Here is a 26,100-nt window from a genome sequence, read left to right on the forward strand (position 1 = left end):
ACATTACATCACACTGTCAACAAACTACCATTACACTGTCAACAAACTAACATTACATTACACTGTCAACAAACTAACATTACACTGTCAACAAACTAACACTACACTGTCAACAAACTAACATTACATTACACTGTCAAACTAACATTACATTACACTGTCAACAAACTAACATTACACTGTCAACAAACTAACATTACACTGTCAACAAACTAACATTACACTGTCAATAAACTAACATCACACTGTCAACAAACTAACATCACACTGTCAACAAACTAACATTACACTGTCAACAAACTAACATTACACTGTCAACAAACTAACATTACACTGTCAACAAACTAACATTACACTGTCAACAAACTAACATTACACGGTCAACAAACTAACATTACACTGTCAATAAACTAACATTACACTGTCAACAAACTAACATTACACTGTCAACAAACTAACATTACACTGTCAACAAACTAACATTACACTGTCAACAAACTAACATTACACTGTCAACAAACTAACATTACACTGTCAGCAAACTAACATTACATTACACTGTCAACAAACTAACATTACACTGTCAACAAACTTACATTACACTGTCAACAAACTAACATTACACTGTCAACAAACTAACATTACACTGTCAATAAACTAACATTACACGGTCAACAAACTAACATTACATGACACGGTCAATAAACTAACATTACACTGTCAACAAACTAACATTACACTGTCAACAAACTAACATTACACTGTCAATAAACTAACATTACATCACACTGTCAATAAACTAACATTACATCACACTGTCAACAAACTACCATTACATTACACTGTCAACAAACTAACATTACACTGTCAATAAACTAACATCACACTGTCAACAAACTAACATTACACTGTCAACAAACTAACATTACACTGTCAACAAACTAACATTACACTACACTGTCAACAAACTAACATTACACTACACTGTCAACAAACTAACATTACACTACACTGTCAACAAACTAACATTACACTGTCAAACTAACATTACATTACACTGTCAACAAACTAACATTACACTGTCAACAAACTAACATTACACTGTCAACAAACTAACATTACACTGTCAACAAACTAACATTACACTGTCAACAAACTAACATTACACTGTCAACAAACTAACATTACACTGTCAACAAACTAACATTACACTACACTGTCAACAAACTAACATCACACTGTCAATAAACTAACATTACATGGTGTGTGCAACGCCAGGGTTGTGGGTTCGATTCCCACGGGGGGCCAGTACAAAAAAATAAAATAAATAAATAAATAAATGTATAAAATGTATGCATTCACTACTGTAAGTCGCTCTGGATAAGAGCGTCTGCTAAATGACTAAAATGTAAATGTATTAAAAACAAAAAACAGAAATACCTTATTTACATTTGCAGAATTCTGTAAAAATATCCTCTGTGTAAAACACCAAATAATGCAAGCAGAGCAGAATTAGGCCGATACCTGCTAATTATCAAAATCCAGAAAAGAGCCGTTAAATTCTACAACCACCTAAAAGGAAGCGATTCCCAAACCTTCCATTACAAAGCCATCACCTACAGAGAGATAAACCTGGAGAAGAGTCCCCTAAGCAAGCTGGTCCTGGGGCTCTGTTCACAAACACAAACAGACCCCACAGAGCCCCAGGACAGCAACACAATTAGACCCAACCAAATCATGAGAAAACAAAAGATAATTACTTGACACATTGGAAAGAATTAACAAAAAAACTGAGCAAACTAGAATGCTATTTGGCCCTAAACAGAGAGAGTGTGGCAGAATACCTGACTACTGTGACTGACCCAAACTTAAGGAAAGCTTTGACTATGTACAGACTCAGTGAGCATAGCCTTGCTATTGAGACAGACCACTGTATGTAGACCTGGCTCTCAAGAGAAGACAGGATATGTGCAACACTGCCACACAAAATGAGGTGGAAACTGAGCTGCACTTCCTCTCCTCCTCCCAAATGTATGACCATATTAGAGACACATATTTCCCTCAGATTACACAGACCTGGTCATGCTACACATCTTTATTCACCCACCACCATTCTACACCTCATCCCTCTGGTGGATATTACAGTGTGTCATGGCTCAAAACACTAAGTTAGAGGGGTCCTGCACCATATTACAGTGCGTCATGGATCAAAACACTAAGTTAGAGGGGTCCTGCATCATATTACAGTGCGTCATGGATCAAAACACTAAGTTAGAGGGGTCCTGCACCATATTACAGTGCGTCATGGATCAAAACACTAAGTTAGAGGGGTCCTGCATCATATTACAGTGCGTCATGGATCAAAACACTAAGTTAGAGGGGTCCTGCATCATATTACAGTGCGTCATGGATCAAAACACTAAGTTAGAGGGGTCCTGCATCATATTACAGTGCGTCATGGATCAAAACACTAAGTTAGAGGGGTCCTGCACCATATTACAGTGCGTCATGGATCAAAACACTAAGTTAGAGGGGTCCTGCATCATATTACAGTGCGTCATGGATCAAAACACTAAGTTAGAGGGGTCCTGCATCATATTACAGTGCGTCATGGATCAAAACACTAAGTTAGAGGGGTCCTGCATCATATTACAGTGCGTCATGGATCAAAACACTAAGTTAGAGGGGTCCTGCATCATATTACAGTGCGTCATGGATCAAAACACTAAGTTAGAGGGGTCCTGCATCATATTACAGTGTGTCATGGATCAAAACACTGTAAGTAAGATAGCCATGGCAGATTTCCATGGCGCCAGGCAGATAGCCAATACGTGGCTGATGAGGAAGGCTTGTAAAAGATGAAGCCCTATGTAAGGAAGAGAGAAGACCTGATATTTCATCTGATCCTGTCCCAGCTGTGGGTTTGTTGTTAGCCTGAAGCTGATGCTCCTTCGGTCCCTGTAACTCTACCCTGTTCAACCCTGTAAACCCCCTGGGTCACAGTACACGCAGCAGAGTACGCCGTGTGAGAGCCACGGGGCCTTAGCGTACCTTAGTCTTCCCCTGCTGCCAGTCTCTCTTGGCGGGGTCGTATGACATCAGCAGTTCTGTGCACATCCCTCTCTGGTCGTCTGTTGGACGCTCATCTTTCAGGATCATCTTGTACCTGCGCAGGAAACAGAGACGCAAACAGGTCAGACACAGATCCGACGAGCCAGACACAGATCCGACGGGCCAGACACAGATCCGACGGGCCAGACACAGATCCGACGGGCCAGACACAGATTCGACGGGCCAGACACAGATCCGACGGGCCAGACAAAGATCCGACGGGTCAGTCACAGATCCGACACAGATCCGAGTGTGTCAGACAAATCAAAAACGGGCCAGAGAAATCAAACGGGTCAGACGTGTCGAAGGACGTGAACATGACACCCAGACAGTTGACAGCAGCACAATAGGAAATCAACACATGAGCTCAATGACCCAGGTGAACGCTGAGTCCTCATGTTCTGCTGTTTTGTAAGAGGTTAGACAGGCCTACATCAGCCATGGTGGTGCGCAGCAGTGGGTGGCCGTGCCATTGACCCTGAACACAGAACATCCCCGGGGTTCGTCCACACCCAGCAGGTGATTCTACACCGTTGAAACCCCGGGGTTCGTCCACACCCGGCAGGTGATTCTACACCGTTGAAACCCCGGGGTTCGTCCACACCCTGCAGGTGATTCTACACCGTTGAAACCCCCGGGGTTCGTCCACACCCGGCAGGTGATTCTACACCGTTGAAACCCCGGGGTTCGTCCACACCCGGCAGGTGATTCTACACCGTTGAAACCCCGGGGTTCGTCCACACCCGGCAGGTGATTCTACACCGTTGAAACCCCGTGGTTCGTCCACACCCTGCAGGTGATTCTACACCGTTGAAACCCCGTGGTTCGTCCACACCCTGCAGGTGATTCTACACCGTTGAAACCCCGTGGTTCGTCCACACCCTGCAGGTGATTCTACACCGTTGAAACCCCGTGGTTCGTCCACACCCTGCAGGTGATTCTACACCGTTGAAACCCCGTGGTTCGTCCACACCCTGCAGGTGATTCTACACCGTTGAAACCCCGGGGTTCGTCCACACCCTGCAGGTGATTCTACACCGTTGAAACCCCGGGGTTCGTCCACACCCGGCAGGTGATTCTACACCGTTGAAACCCCGGGGTTCGTCCACACCCGGCAGGTGATTCTACACCGTTGAAACCCCCGGGGTTCGTCCACACCCGGCAGGTGATTCTACACCGTTGAAACCCCGGGGTTCGTCCACACCCTGCAGGTTATCTACATGTTGAAACCCCGGGGTTCGTCCACACCCTGCAGGTTATCTACATGTTGAAACCCCGGGGTTCGTCCACACCCTGCAGGTTATCTACCATGTTGAAACCCCGGGGTTCGTCCACACCCTGCAGGTTATCTACCATGTTGAAACCCCGGGTTCGTCCACACCCTGCAGGTTATCTACATGTTGAAACCCCCGGGTTCGTCCACACCCTGCAGGTTATCTACATGTTGAAACCCCGGGGTTCGTCCACACCCTGCAGGTTATCTACATGTTGAAACCCCGGGGTTTCAGAAAAGACCATTGTCAGTTTTTCTCACCTGCTGTAGAAGTCATCAAAAGTCCTGCGGACAGGAAACCCAGCCCTGCGGATCTTCACTGTCTCCAACATCCCAGAATACCTCAGCTGGTTCAGGACCACTTCTGGGTCAAACATGTTGGCGTTCTGAGAAGTACAAAACATACTGAATTACTTCTCAACTCTAACTCTGTGAGAATACACAACAGCAGCCGTCTGACGACTGGGCAGAAGTATAGTTGACAGTTCAGAGGGACGAAACAACAGTACTATGCTTGTCTCAGAGGGACAATACAACAGTACTATGCTTGTCTTACAGAGGGACAATACAACAGTACTATGCTTGTCTTACAGAGGGACAATACAACAGTACTATGCTTGTCTTACAGAGGGACGATTCAACAGTACTATGCTTGTCTTAGAGAGGGACGAAACAACAGTACTATGCTTGTCTCAGAGGGACAATACAACAGTACTATGCTTGTCTTACAGAGGGACAATACAACAGTACTATGCTTGTCTTACAGAGGGACAATACAACAGTACTATGCTTGTCTTAGAGAGGGACAATACAACAGTACTATGCTTGTCTTACAGAGGGACAATACAACAGTACTATGCTTGTCTCAGAGGAACAATACAACAGTACTATGCTTGTCTTACAGAGGGACAATACAACAGTACTATGCTTGTCTTACAGAGGGACAATACAACAGTACTATGCTTGTCTTAGAGAGGGACAATACAACAGTACTATGCTTGTCTTACAGAGGGACAATACAACAGTACTATGCTTGTCTTACAGAGGGACAATACAACAGTACTATGCTTGTCTTACAGAGGAAACATACAACAGTACTATGCTTGTCTTACAGAGGGACAATACAACAGTACTATGCTTGTCTTAGAGGGACGAAACAAGGTGTTTAATTCTGTCACATGTCTTTAACACACAGGAAGGTTTCAGTCCGGTATAATCAACTCTATTGTTCTCAGCTGCTCTGTTCTGACTGCGTCATGATCTTCCTCAGTGCTGCTTATCACACAGCACGATCACTTACCTCTGATTCACATCTCACTGGCTGTGGGGGTGTGTGTGTGTGTGTGTGTGTGTGTGTGTGTGTGTGTGTGTGTGTGTGTGTGTGTGGTGTGTGGGTACCCTACCATCAGGCATGTTATCAACCTGTTGTTCAGAGGAGTGTCAGGACTTGAATGTACAACAAATAAAGTCCCTGTGGTACAGATAATACTGAACGACCCACCTTGTCCATGTTGTGGTGAATACTGAACGACCCACCTTGTTCATGTTGGGGTGAATACTGAACGACCCACCTTGTCCATGTTGTGGTGAATACTGAACGACCCACCTTGTTCATGTTGGGGTGAATACCGAATGACCCACCTTGTTCATGTTGTGGTGAATACTGAACGACCCACCTTGTCCATGTTGTGGTGAATACTGAACGACCCACCTTGTTCATGTTGGGGTGAATACTGAATAACCCACCTTGTTCATGTTGTGGTGAATACTGAATAACCCACCTTGTTCATGTTGGGTTTGATGCAGCGCACGAAGAACGGGTTGGATGCACTCAGAGTGTTCATCAAGGAATGGAGAGAGTCCTGCAGAAACACAACAACACATATAGATACAGGATCAGAAACACAACAACACATCTAGATACAGGATCAGAAACACAACATCACATCTAGATACAGGATCAGAAACACAACATCACATCTAGATACAGGATCAGAAACACAACACCACATCTAGATACAGGATCAGAAACACAACATCACATCTAGATACAGGATCTGAAACACAACAACACATCTAGATACAGGATCTGAAACACAACAACACATCTAGATACAGGATCTGAAACACAACAACACATCTAGATACAGGATCAGAAACACAACATCAGCATCAACCTCAATACAACACATTCACACACAATGGCTCTGGCCTCCTAGGGTCCTCATCTCCTGCTGTCCAGGGTGTTAACAGGCTCTGGCCTCCTAGGATCCTCACCTCATCTCCTGCTGTCCAGGGTGTTAACAGGCTCTGGCCTCCTAGGGTCCTCATCTCCTGCTGTCCAGGGTGTTAACAGGCTCTGGCCTCCTAGGGTCCTCATCTCCTGCTGTCCAGGGTGTTAACAGGCTCTGGCCTCCTAGGGTCCTCACCTCATCTCCTGCTGTCCAGGGTGTTAACAGGCTCTGGCCTCCTAGGGTCCTCATCTCCTGCTGTCCAGGGTGTTAACAGGCTCTGGCCTCCTAGGGTCCTCATCTCCTGCTGTCCAGGGTGTTAACAGGCTCTGGCCTCCTAGGGTCCTCATCTCCTGCTGTCCAGGGTGTTAACAGGCTCTGGCCTCCTAGGGTCCTCATCTCCTGCTGTCCAGGGTGTTAACAGGCTCTGGCCTCCTAGGGTCCTCATCTCCTGCTGTCCAGGGTGTTAACAGGCTCTGGCCTCCTAGGGTCCTCATCTCCTGCTGTCCAGGGTGTTAACAGGCTCTGGCCTCCTAGGGTCCTCACCTCATCTCCTGCTGTCCAGGGTGTTAACAGGCTCTGGCCTCCTAGGGTCCTCACCTCATCTCCTGCTGTCCAGGGTGTTAACAGGCTCTGGCCTCCTAGGGTCCTCACCTCATCTCCTGCTGTCCAGGGTGTTAACAGGCTCTGGCCTCCTAGGGTCCTCACCTCATCTCCTGCTGTCCAGGGTGTTAACAGGCTCTGGCCTCCTAGGGTCCTCATCTCCTGCTGTCCAGGGTGTTAACAGGCTCTGGCCTCCTAGGATCCTCACCTCATCTCCTGCTGTCCAGGTTGTTAACAGGCTCTGGCCTCCTAGGGTCCTCACCTCATCTCCTGCTGTCCAGGGTGTTAACAGGCTCTGGCCTCCTAGGGTCCTCATCTCCTGCTGTCCAGGGTGTTAACAGGCTCTGGCCTCCTAGGGTCCTCATCTCTTGCTGTCCAGGGTGTTAACAGGCTCTGGCCTCCTAGGGTCCTCATCTCCTGCTGTCCAGGGTGTTAACAGCCTCTGGCCTCCTAGGGTCCTCACCTCATCTCCTGCTGTCCAGGGTGTTAACAGGCTCTGGCCTCCTAGGGTCCTCACCTCATCTCCTGCTGTCCAGGGTGTTAACAGGCTCTGGCCTCCTAGGGTCCTCATCTCCTGCTGTCCAGGGTGTTAACAGGCTCTGGCCTCCTAGGGTCCTCATCTCCTGCTGTCCAGGGTGTTAACAGGCTCTGGCCTCCTAGGGTCCTCATCTCCTGCTGTCCAGGGTGTTAACAGGCTCTGGCCTCCTAGGATCCTCACCTCATCTCCTGCTGTCCAGGGTGTTAACAGGCTCTGGCCTCCTAGGGTCCTCATCTCCTGCTGTCCAGGGTGTTAACAGGCTCTGGCCTCCTAGGGTCCTCATCTCCTGCTGTCCAGGGTGTTAACAGGCTCTGGCCTCCTAGGGTCCCTCATCTCCTGCTGTCCAGGGTGTTAACAGGCTCTGGCCTCCTAGGGTCCTCATTTCCTGCTGTCCAGGGTGTTAACAGGCTCTGGCCTCCTAGGGTCCTCATCTCCTGCTGTCCAGGGTGTTAACAGGCTCTGGCCTCCTAGGGTCCTCATCTCCTGCTGTCCAGGGTGTTAACAGGCTCTGGCCTCCTAGGGTCCTCATCTCCTGCTGTCCAGGGTGTTAACAGGCTCTGGCCTCCTAGGGTCCTCATCTCCTGCTGTCCAGGGTGTTAACAGGCTCTGGCCTCCTAGGGTCCTCATCTCCTGCTGTCCAGGGTGTTAACAGGCTCTGGCCTCCTAGGATCCTCACCTCATCTCCTGCTGTCCAGGGTGTTAACAGGCTCTGGCCTCCTAGGATCCTCACCTCATCTCCTGCTGTCCAGGGTGTTAACAGGCTCTGGCCTCCTAGGATCCTCATCTCCTGCTGTCCAGGGTGTTAACAGGCTCTGGCCTCCTAGGGTCCTCATCTCCTGCTGTCCAGGGTGTTAACAGGCTCTGGCCTCCTAGGATCCTCACCTCCTGCTGCCCAGGGTGTTAACAGGCTCTGGCCTCCTAGGGTCCTCATCTCCTGCTGTCCAGGGTGTTAACAGGCTCTGGCCTCCTAGGGTCCTCATCTCCTGCTGTCCAGGGTGTTAACAGGCTCTGGCCTCCTAGGGTCCTCATCTCCTGCTGTCCAGGGTGTTAACAGGCTCTGGCCTCCTAGGATCCTCACCTCATCTCCTGCTGTCCAGGGTGTTAACAGGCTCTGGCCTCCTAGGGTCCTCATCTCCTGCTGTCCAGGGTGTTAACAGGCTCTGGACTCCTAGGGTCCTCGTCTCCTGCTGTCCAGGGTGTTAACAGGCTCTGGCCTCCTAGGGTCCTCGTCTCCTGCTGTCCAGGGTGTTAACAGGCTCTGGCCTCCTAGGGTCCTCGTCTCCTGCTGTCCAGGGTGTTAACAGGCTCTGGCCTCCTAGGGTCCTCGTCTCCTGCTGTCCAGGGTGTTAACAGGCTCTGGCCTCCTAGGGTCCTCGTCTCCTGCTGTCCAGGGTGTTAACAGGCTCTGGCCTCCTAGGGTCCTCGTCTCCTGCTGTCCAGGGTGTTAACAGGCTCTGGCCTCCTAGGGTCCTCGTCTCCTGCTGTCCAGGGTGTTAACAGGCTCTGGCCTCCTAGGGTCCTCGTCTCCTGCTGTCCAGGGTGTTAACAGGCTCTGGCCTCCTAGGGTCCTCATCTCCTGCTGTCCAGGGTGTTAACAGGCTCTGGCCTCCTAGGGTCCTCACCTCATCTCCTGCTGTCCAGGGTGTTAACAGGCTCTGGCCTCCTAGGGTCCTCATCTCCTGCTGTCCAGGGTGTTAACAGGCTCTGGCCTCCTAGGGTCCTCATCTCCTGCTGTCCAGGGTGTTAACAGGCTCTGGCCTCCTAGGGTCCTCATCTCCTGCTGTCCAGGGTGTTAACAGGCTCTGGCCTCCTAGGGTCCTCACCTCATCTCCTGCTGTCCAGGGTGTTAACAGGCTCTGGCCTCCTAGGGTCCTCATCTCCTGCTGTCCAGGGTGTTAACAGGCTCTGGCCTCCTAGGGTCCTCATCTCCTGCTGTCCAGGGTGTTAACAGGCTCTGGCCTCCTAGGGTCCTCATCTCCTGCTGTCCAGGGTGTTAACAGGCTCTGGCCTCCTAGGGTCCTCATCTCCTGCTGTCCAGGGTGTTAACAGGCTCTGGCCTCCTAGGGTCCTCACCTCCTGCTGTCCAGGGTGTTAACAGGCTCTGGCCTCCTAGGGTCCTCATCTCCTGCTGTCCAGGGTGTTAACAGGCTCTGGCCTCCTAGGGTCCTCACCTCCTGCTGTCCAGGGTGTTAACAGGCTCTGGCCTCCTAGGGTCCTCATCTCCTGCTGTCCAGGGTGTTAACAGGCTCTGGCCTCCTAGGGTCCTCATCTCCTGCTGTCCAGGGTGTTAACAGGCTCTGGCCTCCTAGGGTCCCTCATCTCCTGCTGTCCAGGGTGTTAACAGGCTCTGGCCTCCTAGGGTCCTCACCTCATCTCCTGCTGTCCAGGGTGTTAACAGGCTCTGGCCTCCTAGGGTCCTCATCTCCTGCTGTCCAGGGTGTTAACAGGCTCTGGCCTCCTAGGGTCCTCATCTCCTGCTGTCCAGGGTGTTAACAGGCTCTGGCCTCCTAGGGTCCTCATCTCCTGCTGTCCAGGGTGTTAACAGGCTCTGGCCTCCTAGGGTCCTCATCTCCTGCTGTCCAGGGTGTTAACAGGCTCTGGCCTCCTAGGGTCCTCACCTCCTGCTGTCCAGGGCGTTAACAGGCTCTGGCTACAGGACTATATTTACCCAGCAGAGAGAGCAAGGACCCTTGAATCTCTCTCTCTCTCTCTCTCTCTCTCTCTCTCTCTCTCTCTCTCTCTCTCTCTCTCTCTCTCTCTCTCTCTCTCTCTCTCTCTCTCTCTCTCTCTCTCTCTCTCTCTCTCTCTCTCTCTCTCTCTCTCTCTCTCTCTCTCTCTCTCTCTCTCTCTCTCTCTCTCTCTCTCTCTCTCTCTCTCTCTCTCTCTCTCTCTCTCTCTCTCTCTCTCTCTCTCTCTCTCTCTCTCTCTCTCTCTCTCTCTCTCTCTCTCTCTCTCTCTCTCTCTCTCTCTCTCTCTCTCTCTCTCTCTCTCTCTCTCTCTCTCTCTCTCTCTCTCATATATTCAAAACGCTTAGGGAAAATGTCAACCTCATTTTCAATGCAATCCGTATCATGGCATAGCCGCCAAAAGGATTCAATGTGACTCTATAGTGTAGTGAAGGTTAAGGTTAGGAGTTCAGAGGATGACCATGCTCCTCTGTGATTGGTCCTCACCCTGAACTGAGATCTGATGGTAGATTAGGGTTAGGGGTTAAAGGTTAGGGGTTAGAGGTTAAGGGTTAGAGGTTAAAGGTCCTCACCCTGAACTGAGAGCTGACGGTGGGTTTGCGTCTGGCCGTCCCCATCTTCATGGTCTCCTCTCCGTTCCTGCTCCCAACACGCTCAAACAGGTCATAGACGAAGTCAAGCCTGAAGGACAGAACAAACATGTTAAACATTCTCTAAACACAGTAGAGTGACTTTAGTGCAGGGTCAGAGGGTATTACTCTGTACATTAACACAGTAGAGTGACTTTAGTACAGGGTCAGAGGGTATTACTCTGTACATTAACACAGTAGAGTGACTTTAGTACAGGGTCAGAGGGTATTACTCTGTACATTAACACAGTAGAGTGACTTTAGTACAGGGTCAGAGGGTATTACTCTGTACATTAACACAGTAGAGTGACTTTAGTACAGGGTCAGAGGGTATTACTCTGTACATTAACACAGTAGAGTGACTTTAGTACAGGGTCAGAGGGTATTACTCTGTACATTAACACAGTAGAGTGACTTTAGTACAGGGTCAGAGGGTATTACTCTGTACATTAACACAGTAGAGTGACTTTAGTGCAGGGTCAGAGGGTATTACTCTGTACATTAACACAGTGGAGTGACTTTAGTACATTAACACAGTGGAGTGACTTTAGTACATTAACACAGTGGAGTGACTTTAGTACATTAACACAGTGGAGTGACTTTAGTACATTAACACAGTGGAGTGACTTTAGTACATCTCGTAGCCGTTCCGTAACCAGGGGGACAACACACCTGCTGTCTTTGAGCATGTTTAAGATGTCATCTCTGAAGGTATCTCTGTTCTTCTGTAGGATCCCTCTGACGTCGTACACAACCTGACAGAGAGCGGGGACATGTTACACACGCTGAAAGAGAACGATCGCTAGCCTGATCTGAAACTCAACGAGAGCGCAGCTAAGAGGGTCTTAAGACAGTCCGCCTATTGACAGTCACTCGGGCCCCTTTGGGTTTTAACAGCAGCTGATTCCTCCCTCTTACTCTCAAATACTGCTCTCCTGGCCCAGGCCAGCAAGCGTTAATGTAACAGAGGTATTGATTCTGTGGACATCTATAGCCATGTAGAAAATGACCCGTGACAGAGATGTGATTCTGAGTTTAATGACGGTACAGCTTCACCTCGGATGAGGACACCGAGGGTTATAGACATAAGAGTTCATAGGTCACCATCTCACCTTGTGTTGTTTATGATGAAATAACCACTAAATTACAGTTCGAGAAATCTGCCCTTTTCAGATAAGACAGAACCCCGAGCAGCAGGGGAGTTGGGGTCCGGGGAGAGGAGCGACCATGATATCAAACTATATTGTTAATCACATTCTGAGGCTTAAAAAAACAGTGTTGGTTTTTACATTTACATAGTTCACTAACATCGGAGTAAAACAAGCTGTATATTGGGTTCTGATAGGGTACGACTGTTAAACTAAGATCACGAGGCGTTTACAAGTTATATTCTTCAACAAATCATTAATATATGGATCAACCGCTGATTTAACCCTGCATTGTTGGAAAATGACCCGTAAGTAAGCATTTCACTGTCTACACTTCTTTACAAAAGCATGGGACAAATACGATTGGGTTTGATTTGCTAAAATTTGATTTGTTGGAGACTGAAGGGAAATGATGACCATCCTTTGACCCTCCTTGGTGTCAGTGAGCCAGCCTCCCACTACCTCCCCCCCTCTCTGTCCCTGTTCCCGGGACAACAGCCTCCCCCCTCTCTGTCCCTGTTCCCGGGACAACAGCCCCCCCCTCTCTGTCCCTGTTCCCGGGACAACAGCCTCCCCCCTCTCTGTCCCTGTTCCCGGGACAACAGCCCCCCCTCTCTGTCCCTGTTCCCGGGACAACAGCCTCCCCCCTCTCTGTCCCTGTTCCCGGGACAACAGCCCCCCCTCTCTGTCCCTGTTCCCGGGACAACAGCCTCCCCCCTCTCTGTCCCTGTTCCCGGGACAACAGCCCCCCCTCTCTGTCCCTGTTCCCGGGACAACAGCCTCCCCCCTCTCTGTCCCTGTTCCCGGGACAACAGCCCCCCCTCTCTGTCCCTGTTCCCGGGACAACAGCCTCCCCCTCTCTGTCCCTGTTCCCGGGACAACAGCCTCCCCCTCTCTGTCCCTGTTCCCGGGACAACAGCCTCCCCCCTCTCTGTCCCTGTTCCCGGGACAACAGCCTCCCCCCTCTCTGTCCCTGTTCCCGGGACAACAGCCTCCCCCCTCTCTGTCCCTGTTCCCGGGACAACAGCCTCCCCTCTCTGTCCCTGTTCCCGGGACAACAGCCTCCCCCCTCTCTGTCCCTGTTCCCGGGACAACAGCCTCCCCCTCTCTGTCCCTGTTCCCGGGACAACAGCCTCCCCCTCTCTGTCCCTGGGGGCTGGCACGCCTGACTCTTGGCAGGGCTCATGATCCAGCCCCCCCATAGTCTGGGCTAATTAGTGAAAGAGGAGCCCTCATTCAGCCTAGCGACATCCTGGACCAATGTGTTTTAGTCACAGTCCATTACATAAACACACACACACACACACACACACACACACACACACACACACACACACACACACACACACAGAGAGAGAGCGAGAGACAGAGGTATTCTTCTCAAGTGTTGAGCTCCTTCAGGGTAATTTACCTCTCCAGCATAGTGCTTGATGCCAAACTGATGATCCGTCACTCTGGGCTTCATGTAGTAGTGGTTAGTCTGGAGAGAGACAGACACAGCAGGTTATATATATATAGAGAGAGAGACGCAGCAGTCATACGACAGAGAGGTGGCGTCGGCATCACATGAGGATTCTCTGCATTTCTCCTGTTCCCTCCAGCTTCAGCTTTATCCTGCAGCAGACAATGTTCTCATCAGGCCTGAGAAAAGATGATCACATTTCACTATTGTTGCTGTGCGTGTGAGAGAGGACAGAGAGGGTGTTACTGCCATGACCAAAAGACATTCAGCTAAAGGACAGATTCATTCTTTTTTTGGTCTGGAGTGGCTGGGGAAGCATTTCCTTCAGAGCGGTCTCTGTGTGTGTGTGTGTGTGTGTGTGTGTGTCTCTCTCTCTGTGTGTGTGTGTGTGTGTGTGTGTGTGTGTACACTCACAGCGTGCCTACTGTGTAGTTTCTCTAGCAGGGTGTAGTCGGTGCCTTTAGGAAAGCGACTCTCCTCGTTGATCAGAGCCAACATGCCCAGTTTCTACCAGGAGGAAGAGGAGGAAGAGGAGTAACAGTTCACAGAGAAGCCTGCTCATAATGACAACAAAAGAGAAGTACATCTACAGTGGGATCCTTGATAAAGATCAGCAAAAATGACTATATCAAAATATCAAATACTGAGCTATATAGTAGTCTCTATATATACTACAACAGGTAGTACATTTATATAGATCGGTATTTGAGAGATATCTCTATATCTCTATATATATATATATATATATATATATATATATATATATATATATATATATATATATATATATATATATACATACACACACACACACACACACACACACACACACACACACACACATACATACATACATACATACATACATACATACATATATACAATATATATATATATATATATATACACATACATACATATACACACATATACACACACACACACACACACACACACACACCTCAAATACCGAGCTATATATATATATCAAATACCGAGCTATATAAATATATATATAGAGCTCAGTATTTGACAGACAGACAGACAGATAGACAGACAGACAGATAGACAGATAGACAGACAGATAGGAGGGAACCAGGTTTTTGGCTAAAATGTCCTGCTACTGGACTCCCGAGTGGCGCAGCGGTCTAAGGCCCTGCATCTCAGTGCTAGAGGTGTCACTACAGACCCTGGTTCAAATCCAGGCCTGTATCACATCCGGTCGTGATTTGGGAGTCCCATAAGGCTGGCACACAATTGACCCCAGCGTCGTCCGGGTTTGGCCGGTAGTAAGCCGTCATTGTAATATAAGTATTTGATCTTAACTGACATGCCTAGTTAAATAAAAGGTTAAAGTTCACGGTGCCGTTGACCTTAAAAGGCCTCCAGGACCAACGGAAGCAAAACATCCCCATAAACGTCAGACATCCACCACCATATTTTACAGCAGGTATGAGGTTTATTTTCTGCATTTTCATGTCTTAGACTCCACTGTTGTCACATCCTGACCAGTAAAGGGGGTTATTTGTTATTCTAGTTTGGTCAGTGCGTGGCAGGGGCGGGGGGTATTTGTTTTATGTGTTTCGGGTTATGTTCTATGTTAGTATATTTCTATGTTTGTTCTAGTATGTCTATTTCTATGTTTAAGTTTATTGGTTTGACCTTCGATTGGAGGCAGCTGTTCCTCGTTGCCTCTAATTGAAGATCCTATTTAGTAGGGGTTGGGTTTTTTTCATGTGTTTTGTGGGTGGTCGTTTCCTGTTTTGTGGGTGGTCGTTTCCTGTTATGTGGGTGGTCGTTTCCTGTTTTGTGGGTGGTCGTTTCCTGTTTTGTGGGTGGTCGTTTCCTGTTTTGTGGGTGGTCGTTTCCTGTTTTGTGGGTGGTCGTTTCCTGTTTCCTGTATGTTGCACCTGACGGGACTGTTGTCGGTCGTTTTGTTGTTCGTTTGATTTTTGAGTTTAAATAAAAAGTGAATTATGAGCACGTCACACCCCATTGGACGACCCTCGTTACAACTGTATCAAGGTCATCGGGTAATGAACGGGTCTAGTAGTCTGAGGTTGGTTACACTGTTACCTACCTTCTCTATGAGGTCTAGACACTCTGCGTTATCCATCCAGTCTATGGCTTCCCACTGGATCCCCTCTCTGAGGAAACACACACACACACACACACACACACACAATGGCTGTATTGTCCACAGGTTGATGTGATGAAATGAGCTGTGACCAGGCTGCTAGCTAGATGCTGGTAGGACTGTTCTAGAACATAACTGTCGTCCCATTGTAAACATCTGGCAGCCCAAACCCCAACCCCCTCTCTCTGGCAGTGCTGCCCATACCCCAACCCCCTCTCTCTGGCAGTGCTGCCCATACCCCAACCCCTCTCTCTGGCAGTGCTGCCCAAACACCAACCCCCTCTCTCTGGCAGTGCTGCCCAGACCCCCAACCCCCTCTCTCTGGCAGTGCTGCCCAGACCCCCAACCCCCTCTCTCTGGGCAGTGCTGCCCAAACCCCAACCCCTCTCTCTGGCAGTGCTGCCCAGACCCCAACCCCCTCTCTCTGGCAGTGCTGCCCAAACACCAACCCCCTCTCTCTGGCAGTGCTGCCCAGACCCCCAACCCCCCTCTCTCTGGCAGTGCTGCCCAGACCCCCAACCCCCTCTCTCTGGGCAGTGCTGCCCAAACCCCAACCCCTCTCTCTGGCAGTGCTGCCCAGACCCCAACCCCCTCTCTCTGGCAGTGCTGCCCAAACACCAACCCCCTCTCTCTGGCAGTGCTGCCCAGACACCAACCCCCTCTCTCTGGCAGTGCTGCCAAAACCCCAACCCCTCTCTCTGGCAGTGCTGCCCAGACCCCAACCCCCTCTCTCTGGCAGTGCTGCCCAGACCCCAACCCCCTCTCTCTGGCAGTTCTGCCCAGACCCCAACCCCCCTCTCTCTGGGCAGTGCTGCCCAGACCCCAACCCCTCTCTCTGGGCAGTTCTGCCCAGACCCCAACCCCCTCTCTCTGGGCAGTTCTGCCCAGACCCCAACCCCTCTCTCTGGGCAGTTCTGCCCAAACACCAACCCCCTCTCTCTGGCAGTTCTGCCCAGACCCCAACCCCCTCTCTCTGGCAGTGCTGCCCAAACCCCAACCCCCTCTCTCTGGGCAGTTCTGCCCAGACCCCAACCCCTCTCTCTGGCAGTTCTGCCCAGACCCCAACCCCCTCTCTCTGGCAGTGCTGCCCAGACCAACTCCCAGCTACGACCCAAAATGGTTCCCTCTCTGTAGTCCAGCTGTCCCATTAACAGACCTGTCGTAGTCCAGCTGTCCCATTAACAGACCTGTCGTAGTCCAGCTGTCCCATTAACAGACCTGTCGTAGTCCAGCTGTCCCATTAACAGACCTGTCGCAGTCCAGCTATCCCTTTAACAGACCTGTCGCAGTCCAGCTGTCCCATTAACAGACCTGTCGCAGGCCAGCTGTCCCATTAACCGACCTGTCGTAGTCCAGCTGTCCCATTAACCGACCTGTCGTAGTCCAGCTGTCCCATTAACCGACCTGTCGTAGTCCAGCTGTCCCATTAACCGACCTGTCGTAGTCCAGCTGTCCCATTAACCGACCTATCGTAGTCCAGCTGTCCCATTAACCGACCTGTCGTAGTCCAGCTGTCCCATTAACAGACCTGTCGCAGTCCAGCTGTCCCATTAACAGACCTGTCGCAGTCCAGCTGTCCCATTAACAGACCTGTCGCAGGCCAGCTGTCCCATTAACAGACCTGTCGCAGTCCAGCTGTCCCATTAACAGACCTGTCGTAGTCCAGCTGTCCCATTAACAGACCTGTCGTAGTCCAGCTGTCCCATTAACAGACCTGTCGTAGTCCAGCTGTCCCATTAACAGACCTGTCGCAGCCAGCTGTCCCATTAACCGACCTGTCGTAGTACAGCTGTCCCATTAACAGACCTGTCGTAGTCCAGCTGTCCCATTAACAGACCTGTCGTAGTCCAGCTGTCCCATTAACAGACCTGTCGTAGTCCAGCTGTCCCATTAACAGACCTGTCGTAGTCCAGCTGTCCCATTAACCGACCTGTCGTAGTCCAGCTGTCCCATTAACCGACCTGTCGTAGTCCAGCTGTCCCATTAACCGACCTGTCGTAGTCCAGCTGTCCCATTAACCGACCTGTCGTAGTCCAGCTGTCCCATTAACCGACCTGTCGTAGTCCAGCTGTCCCATTAACCGACCTGTCGTAGTCCAGCTGTCCCATTAACCGACCTGTCGTAGTCCAGCTGTCCCATTAACCGACCTGTCGTAGTCCAGCTGTCCCATTAACCGACCTGTCGTAGTCCAGCTGTCCCATTAACAGACCTGTCGTAGTCCAGCTGTCCCATTAACAGACCTGTCGTAGTCCAGCTGTCCCATTAACCGACCTGTCGTAGTCCAGCTGTCCCATTAACAGACCTGTCGTAGTCCAGCTGTCCCATTAACCGACCTGTCGTAGTCCAGCTGTCCCATTAACCGACCTGTCGTAGTCCAGCTTTCCCATTAACCGACCTGTCGTAGTCCAGCTGTCCCATTAACCGACCTGTCGTAGTCCAGCTGTCCCATTAACAGACCTGTCGCAGGCCAGCTGTCCCATTAACCGACCTGTCGTAGTCCAGCTGTCCCATTAACAGACCTGTCGTAGGTCAGCTGTCCCATTAACCGACCTGTCGTAGTCCAGCTGTCCCATTAACCAACCTGTTATACCGTCTGATAACCAACCTGTTATACTGTCTGGTAACCAACCTGTTGTAGTCCAGCTGTCCCATTAACCGACCTGTCGTAGTCCAGCTGTCCCATTAACAGACCTGTTATACTCCAGCTGTTCCATTAACCAACCTGTTATACTCCAGCTGTTCCATTAACAGACCTGTTGTACTCCAGCTGTCCCATTAACCAACCTGTTATACCGTCTGGTAACCAACCTGTTATACTCCAGCTGTTCCATTAACCAACCTGTTGTACTCCAGCTGTCCCATTAACCAACCTGTTATACTCCAGCTGTCCCATTAACCAACCTGTTATACTCCAGCTGTTCCAGGGAGAAGATGTGTTTGTTGAAGTATTCCTGGAGCTTCTCGTTGGCGTAGTTGATGTTGAACTGCTCAAATCTGTTCACCTGCAGGAGGAGAAATATATATACTATACCTAGAAATATATATACTATACCTAGAAATATATATACTATACCTAGAAATATATATACTATACCTAGAAATATATATACTATACCTAGAAATATATATACTATACCTAGAAATATATAGACAATACCTAGAAATATATATACTATACCTAGAAATATATAGACAATACCTAGAAATATATAGACAATACCTAGCCTGGTCCCAGACCTATAACATCACTAACAGAACCATCCCTAACCATACTATATACTATAACAATATGCTAACTACAGACCTGTTCACCTGCAGGAGGAGAAATATATATACTATACCTAGAAATATATATACAATACCTAGAAATATATAGACAATACCTAGAAATATATAGACAATACCTAGAAATATATATTCAATACCTAGAAATATATATTCAATACCTAGCCTGGTCCCAGACCTATAACATCACTAACAGAACCATCCCTAACCATACTATATACACTGCTCAAAAAAATAAAGGGAACACTTAAACAACACAATGTAACTCCAAGTCAATCACACTTCTGTGAAATCAAACTGTCCACTTAGGAAGCAACACTGATTGACAATACATTTCACATGCTGTTGTGCAAATGGAATAGACAACAGGTGGAAATTATAGGCAATTAGCAAGACACACCCTATAAAGGAGTAGTTCTGCAGGTGGGGACCACAGACCACTTCTCAGTTCCTATGCTTCCTGGCTGATGTTTTGGTCACTTTTGAATGCTGGCGGTGCTTTCACTCTAGTGGTAGCATGAGACGGAGTCAACAACCCACACAAGTGGCTCCGGTAGTGCAGCTCATCCAGGATGGCACATCAATGCGAGCTGTGGCAAGAAGGTTTGCTGTGTCTGTCAGCGTAGTGTCCAGAGCATGGAGGCGCTACCAGGAGACAGGCCAGTACATCAGGAGACGTGGAGGAGGCCGTAGGAGGGCAACAACCCAGCAGCAGGACCGCTACCTCCGCATTTGTGCAAGGAGGAGCAGGAGGAGCACTGCCAGAGCCCTGCAAAATGACCTCCAGCAGGCCACAAATGTGCATGTGTGTGCTCAAACGGTCAGAAACAGACTGCATGAGGGTGGTATGAGGGCCCGACGTCCACAGGTGGGGGTTGTGCTTACAGCCCAACACCATGCAGGACGTTTGGCATTTGCCAGAGAACACCAAGATTGGCAAATTCGCCACTGGCGCCCTGTGCTCTTCACAGATGAAAGCAGGTTCACACTGAGCACGTGACAGACGTGACAGAGTCTGGAGACGCCGTGGAGAACGTTCTGCTGCCTGTAACATCCTCCAGCATGACCGGTTTGGCGGTGGGTCAGTCATGGTGTGGGGTGGCATTTCTTTGGGGGGCCGCACAGCACTCCATGTGCTCGCCAGAGGTAGCCTGACTGCCATTAGGTACCGAGATGAGATCCTCAGACCCCTTGTGAGACCATATGCTTGTGCAGTTGGCCCTGGGTTCCTCCTAATGCAAGACAATGCTAGACCTCATGTGGCTGGAGTGGGTCAGCAGTTCCTGCAAGAGGAAGGCATTGATGCTATGGACTGGCCCGCCCGTTACCCAGACCTGAATCCAATTGAGCACATCTGGGACATCATGTCTCGCTCCATCCACCAACGCCACGTTGCACCACAGACTGTCCAGGAGTTGGCGGATGCTTTAGTCCAGGTCTGGGAGGAGATCCCTCAGGAGACCATCCGCCACCTCATCAGGAGCATGCCCAGGCGTTGTAGGGAGGTCATACAGGCACGTGGAGGCCACACACACTACTGAGCCTCATTTTCACTCGTTTTAAGGACATTACATCAAAGTTGGATCAGCCTGTAGTGTGGTTTTCCACTTTAATTTTGAGTGTGACTCCAAATCCAGACCTCCATGGGTTGATAAATTGGATTTCCATTGATTATTTTTGTGTGATTTTGTTGTCAGCACATTCAACTATGTAAAGAAGAAAGTATTTAATAAGATTATTTATTTCATTCAGATCTAGGATGTGTTGTTTAAGTGTTCCCTTTATTTTTTTGAGCAGTATACTATAACAATATGCTAACTACAGACCTGTTCACCTGCAGGAGGAGAAATATATACTATAACAATATGCTAACTACAGACCTGTTCACCTGCAGGAGGAGAAATATATACTATAACAATATGCTAACTGCCAACTACAGACCTGTTCACCTGCAGGAGGAGAAATATATACTATAACAATATGCTAACTACAGACCTGTTCACCTGCAGGAGGAGACATATATACTATAACAATATGCTAACTACAGACCTGTTCACCTGCAGGAGGAGAAATATATACTATAACAATATGCTAACTACAGACCTGTTCACCTGCAGGAGGAGACATATATACTATAACAATATGCTAACTACAGACCTGTTCACCTGCAGGAGGAGAAATATATACTATAACAATATGCTAACTTAACTACAGTACCTTCAGAAGCTGTTTCTGCCATCTTGCCGACTCCAATGTCAGTGATTGGCATGACAAGGAGTTGGCGTGACAACACAGAACAGATCTTGGACTCGGTGCCAACTAAAAAGAAGGGAAAACACAAACGTACCTCAAAATTCTCGAAGCCGAAGATGTCGAGGATACCGATGGACTTGAAGTTGTCCTTCCCTCTGACCTTCTGGTTGATCCGTGTGATGATCCAGGAGAAAGACTGGGCGTACAACGCCATGGCAACCGAGTCCCGAGAGCACACCGCCTGTCAGTCAAATCAAACAGACCAATGGGTGAACAAAATAATATACAGACCAAATCAGAGGGGTAGGAATGCGTTCTAAATGGTCTTGACTCTGGTCAACAGTACAGCACTGTTGGCGTTGGACGAGTAACTGAAAGATTGCAAGTTCAAATCCCCGAGCTGACAAGGTACAAAATCTGTCGTTCAGCCCCTGAACAAGGCAGTTAACCCACTGTTCCTAGGCTGTCATTGAAAATAAGAATGTGTTCTTAACTGACTTGCCAAGTTAAATAATGGTAAAATAAAAAATATGGAAGCCTTTTGGGATGCACTGTAGGTTTCTGAAGGTTAAGGCAATAGTGAACCAAAACGGGGATAGACCACATCCCTGCCATGTTCCACATATTCTGAGAGTATATTTCTGGTGATTACTGAAGCTAGAAGGGATTAATACAGCAATAACTAGTTAGAAACACCTTCAGACCAAAACCAGACAACCAACAACAAAAAAACGGTCAGAAAAACACCAGAACTTTTCACAGAATTTAGAGAATATAATCTACTAAATGCCTGTGTTGCAACACTGTAACACCCACAGTCGTTATAAATGGCTGTACCCACTGAATGTGTTGTAACACTGTAACCTGGCCCTGCAATGCAACTAACCTTCCAACTAACCTTCCAGCGCAACTAACCTTCCAACGCAACTAACCTTCCAGCGCAACTAACCTTCCAGCGCAACTAACCTTCCAACTAACGTTCCAGCGCAACTAACCTTACAAGTAACCTTCCAACTAACCTTCCAGCGCAACTAACCTTCCAACTAACCTTCCAACTAACGTTCCAACGCAACCAACCTTCCAGCGCAACCAACCTTCCAACTAACCTTCCAACTAACCTTCCAGCGCAACTAACCTTCCAACTAACCTTCCAACTAACCTTCCAGCGCAACTAACCTTCCAACTAACCTTCCAACTAACGTTCCAACGCAACCAACCTTCCAGCGCAACCAACCTTCCAACTAACCTTCCAACTAACCTTCCAGCGCAACTAACCTTCCAACTAACCTTCCAGCGCAACTTGGAATGTTACTTATTGTGTATCTATTATTACATGTATTATAATTTCTACATTTTCTTAATTTTTCTTAGATTGAGTTGTAGTGAGCTTCCTACAGGCATTGTGTGGTAACTCAACAGGCTGTAAGAACAGTACTGTCTGGCGTTTCAGGAGCACAATAGCTAGTGGCCTTGTTTCTATGGCGTGAGGCAGCTTGATGTACAAGTAACCTCCTGGACAGGATGCTAGTCTATTGCAGGGCCACAATGCTCCAGGACAATCATTAACCTGTGGGAGCAGCAGCCATGTTGAATAGAGAATAGAGCTGGACTGGTGGCTCCAGGAACTCCGTCAGAGAGCAGAAGAATGGCTGTTTGTCCAGGTTATGACCAGGGATATCATTTTACATTTTACATTTTAGTCATTTAGCAGACGCTCTTATCCAGAGCGACTTACAGTAGTGAATGCATACATTTCATAATTTTTTTTTTCTGTGCTGGCCCCTCGTGGGAATCGAACCCACAACCCTGGCGTTGCAAACACCATGCTCTACCAACTGAGCTACAGGGAAGGCCCAGGTGTACACTTGTTGTATTCGGCGCATGTGACAAATAAAGTTTGATTTGATCATTAGGTAGTGATGTCATAAAAGTGTAGTTGGATGTTGAGACTTATGGGTAGGATGGCTGTTTGTCCAGGTTATGAGCAGGGACATGGGTTAGACGGTAGGATGGCAGTTGGTCCAGGTTATAACCAGGGATATGGGTTAGACGGTAGGATGGCTATTTGTCCAGGTTATAACCAGGGATATGGGTTAGACGGTAGGATGGCTGTTTGTCCAGGTTATAACCAGGGATATGGGTTAGGATGGCTGTTTGTCCAGGTTATGACCAGGGATATGGGTTAGATGGCTGTTTGTCCAGGTTATGACCAGGGATATGGGTTAGACGGTAGGATGGCTGTTGGTCCAGGTTATAACCAGGGATATGGGTTAGACGGTAGGATGGCTGTTTGTCCAGGTTATGACCAGGGATATGGGTTAGACGGTAGGATGGCTGTTGGTCCAGGTTATAACCAGGGATATGGGTTAGACGGTAGGATGGCTGTTTGTCCAGGTTATGACCAGGGATATGGGTTAGACGGTAGGATGGCTGTTTGTCCAGGTTATGACCAGGGATATGGGTTAGACGGTAGGATGGCTGTTTGTCCAGGTTATGACCAGGGATATGGGTTAGACGGTAGGATGGCTGTTTGTCCAGGTTATAACCAGGGATATGGGTTAGGATGGCTGTTTGTCCAGGTTATGACCAGGGATATGGGTTAGGATGGCTGTTTGTCCAGGTTATGACCAGGGATATGGGTTAGACGGTAGGATGGCTGTTTGTCCAGGTTATAACCAGGGATATGGGTTAGACGGTAGGATGGCTGTTTGTCCAGGTTATGACCAGGGATATGGGTTAGACGGTAGGATGGCTGTTTGTCCAGGTTATGACCAGGGATATGGGTTAGGATGGCTGTTTGTCCAGGTTATGACCAGGGATATGGGGTAGGATGGCTGTTTGTCCAGGTTATGACCAGGGATATGGGTTAGACGGTAGGATGGCTGTTTGTCCAGGTTATAACCAGGGATATGGGTTAGACGGTAGGATGGCTGTTTGTCCAGGTTATAACCAGGGATATGGGTTAGACGGTAGGATGGCTGTTTGTCCAGGTTATAACCAGGGATATGGGTTAGGATGGCTGTTTGTCCAGGTTATGACCAGGGATATGTGTTAGGATGGCTGTTTGTCCAGGTTATAACCAGGGATATGGGTTAGACGGTAGGATGGCTGTTTGTCCAGGTTATGACCAGGGATATGGGTTAGGATGGCTGTTTGTCTAGGTTATAACCAGGGATATGGGTTAGACGGTAGGATGGCTGTTTGTCCAGGTTATAACCAGGGATATGGGTTAGACGGTAGGATGGCTGTTTGTCCAGGTTATAACCAGGGATATGGGTTAGACGGTAGGATGGCTGTTTGTCCAGGTTATGACCAGGGATATGGGTTAGGATGGCTGTTTGTCCAGGTTATGACCAGGGATATGGGGTAGGATGGCTGTTTGTCCAGGTTATGACCAGGGATATGGGTTAGACGGTAGGATGGCTGTTTGTCCAGGTTATAACCAGGGATATGGGTTAGACGGTAGGATGGCTGTTTGTCCAGGTTATGACCAGGGATATGGGTTAGACGGTAGGATGGCTGTTTGTCCAGGTTATAACCAGGGATATGGGTTAGGATGGCTGTTTGTCCAGGTTATGACCAGGGATATGGGTTAGACGGTAGGATGGCTGTTTGTCCAGGTTATAACCAGGGATATGGGTTAGACGGTAGGATGGCTGTTTGTCCAGGTTATGACCAGGGATATGGGTTAGACGGTAGGATGGCTGTTTGTCCAGGTTATGACCAGGGATATGGGTTAGACGGTAGGATGGCTGTTGGTCCAGGTTATGACCAGGGATATGGGTTGAGACGGTAGGATGGCTGTTTGTCCAGGTTATGACCAGGGATATGGGTTAGACGGTAGGATGGCTGTTTGTCCAGGTTATGACCAGGGATATGGGTTAGACGGTAGGATGGCTGTTGGTCCAGGTTATGACCAGGGATATGGGTTAGACGGTAGGATGGCTGTTTGTCCAGGTTATGACCAGGGATATGGGTTAGACGGTAGGATGGCTGTTTGTCCAGGTTATGACCAGGGATATGGGTTAGACGGTAGGATGGCTGTTTGTCCAGGTTATAACCAGGGATATGGGTTAGGATGGCTGTTTGTCCAGGTTATGACCAGGGATATGGGTTAGACGGTAGGATGGCTGTTGGTCCAGGTTATGACCAGGGTTGGTTGATTGGTTGGCTGGCTAGTTGATTGGTTGGCTGGCTGGTTGATTGGTTGGCTGGCTAGTTGGCTGATTGGTTGGCTGGCTAGTTGGCTGATTGGTTGGTTGGCTGGCTGGTTGATTGGTTGGCTGGCTGGCTGGCTGGCTGATTGATTGGTTGGCTGGCTGGTTGATTGGTTGGCTGGCTGGCTGGTTGGTTGGCTGGCTGATTGGTTGGCTGGTTGATTGGTTGGCTGGCTAGTTGGCTGATTGGTTGGCTGGCTAGTTGATTGGTTGGCTAGTTGGTTGATTGGTTGGCTGGCTGGCTGATTGGTTGGCTGGCTAGTTGGCTGATTGGTTGGCTGGCTAGTTGGCTGATTGGTTGGCTGGCTAGTTGGCTGATTGGTTGGCTGGCTAGTTGGCTGATTGGTTGGCTGGCTAGTTGGCTGATTGGTTGGCTGGCTAGTTGGCTGATTGGTTGGCTGGCTAGTTGGCTGATTGGTTGTCTGGCTGACAGGCAGAGAGAGGAGAGGAGAGAGAGACCTGGTCTGGGCTCTTTGTTTAAATCATGAAAAGGTTTCTTGTGTTCATCGTGTGGCCATCACATTCC

The 26,100-nt window shown here is 48.8% G+C and overlaps 1 protein-coding gene across 1 annotated transcript in view; it reads right to left on the reverse strand.

Moving 5' to 3' along the window:
• Positions 1 to 2,912: 2,912 nt before the first annotated feature.
• Positions 2,913 to 26,100, reverse strand: part of LOC123724044 (unconventional myosin-X) — a 39,002-nt gene continuing 15,814 nt past the window's right edge. The window contains exons 7-16 of the mRNA XM_045713925.1: positions 21,452 to 21,598; positions 18,721 to 18,821; positions 15,763 to 15,829; positions 14,097 to 14,189; positions 13,632 to 13,700; positions 11,745 to 11,827; positions 11,016 to 11,124; positions 6,166 to 6,246; positions 4,646 to 4,770; positions 2,913 to 3,166 (exon numbers count right to left, since the gene is read on the reverse strand). Coding sequence (XP_045569881.1) covers positions 3,043 to 3,166; positions 4,646 to 4,770; positions 6,166 to 6,246; positions 11,016 to 11,124; positions 11,745 to 11,827; positions 13,632 to 13,700; positions 14,097 to 14,189; positions 15,763 to 15,829; positions 18,721 to 18,821; positions 21,452 to 21,598 — 999 coding nt within the window. The 3' untranslated portion in view covers positions 2,913 to 3,042. The remainder of the gene's footprint in view (positions 3,167 to 4,645; positions 4,771 to 6,165; positions 6,247 to 11,015; positions 11,125 to 11,744; positions 11,828 to 13,631; positions 13,701 to 14,096; positions 14,190 to 15,762; positions 15,830 to 18,720; positions 18,822 to 21,451; positions 21,599 to 26,100) is intronic.

This window comes from Salmo salar, unplaced genomic scaffold (assembly GCF_905237065.1).
Source record: "Salmo salar unplaced genomic scaffold, Ssal_v3.1, whole genome shotgun sequence".
In the NCBI taxonomy this organism is placed as follows: domain Eukaryota; kingdom Metazoa; phylum Chordata; class Actinopteri; order Salmoniformes; family Salmonidae; genus Salmo; species Salmo salar.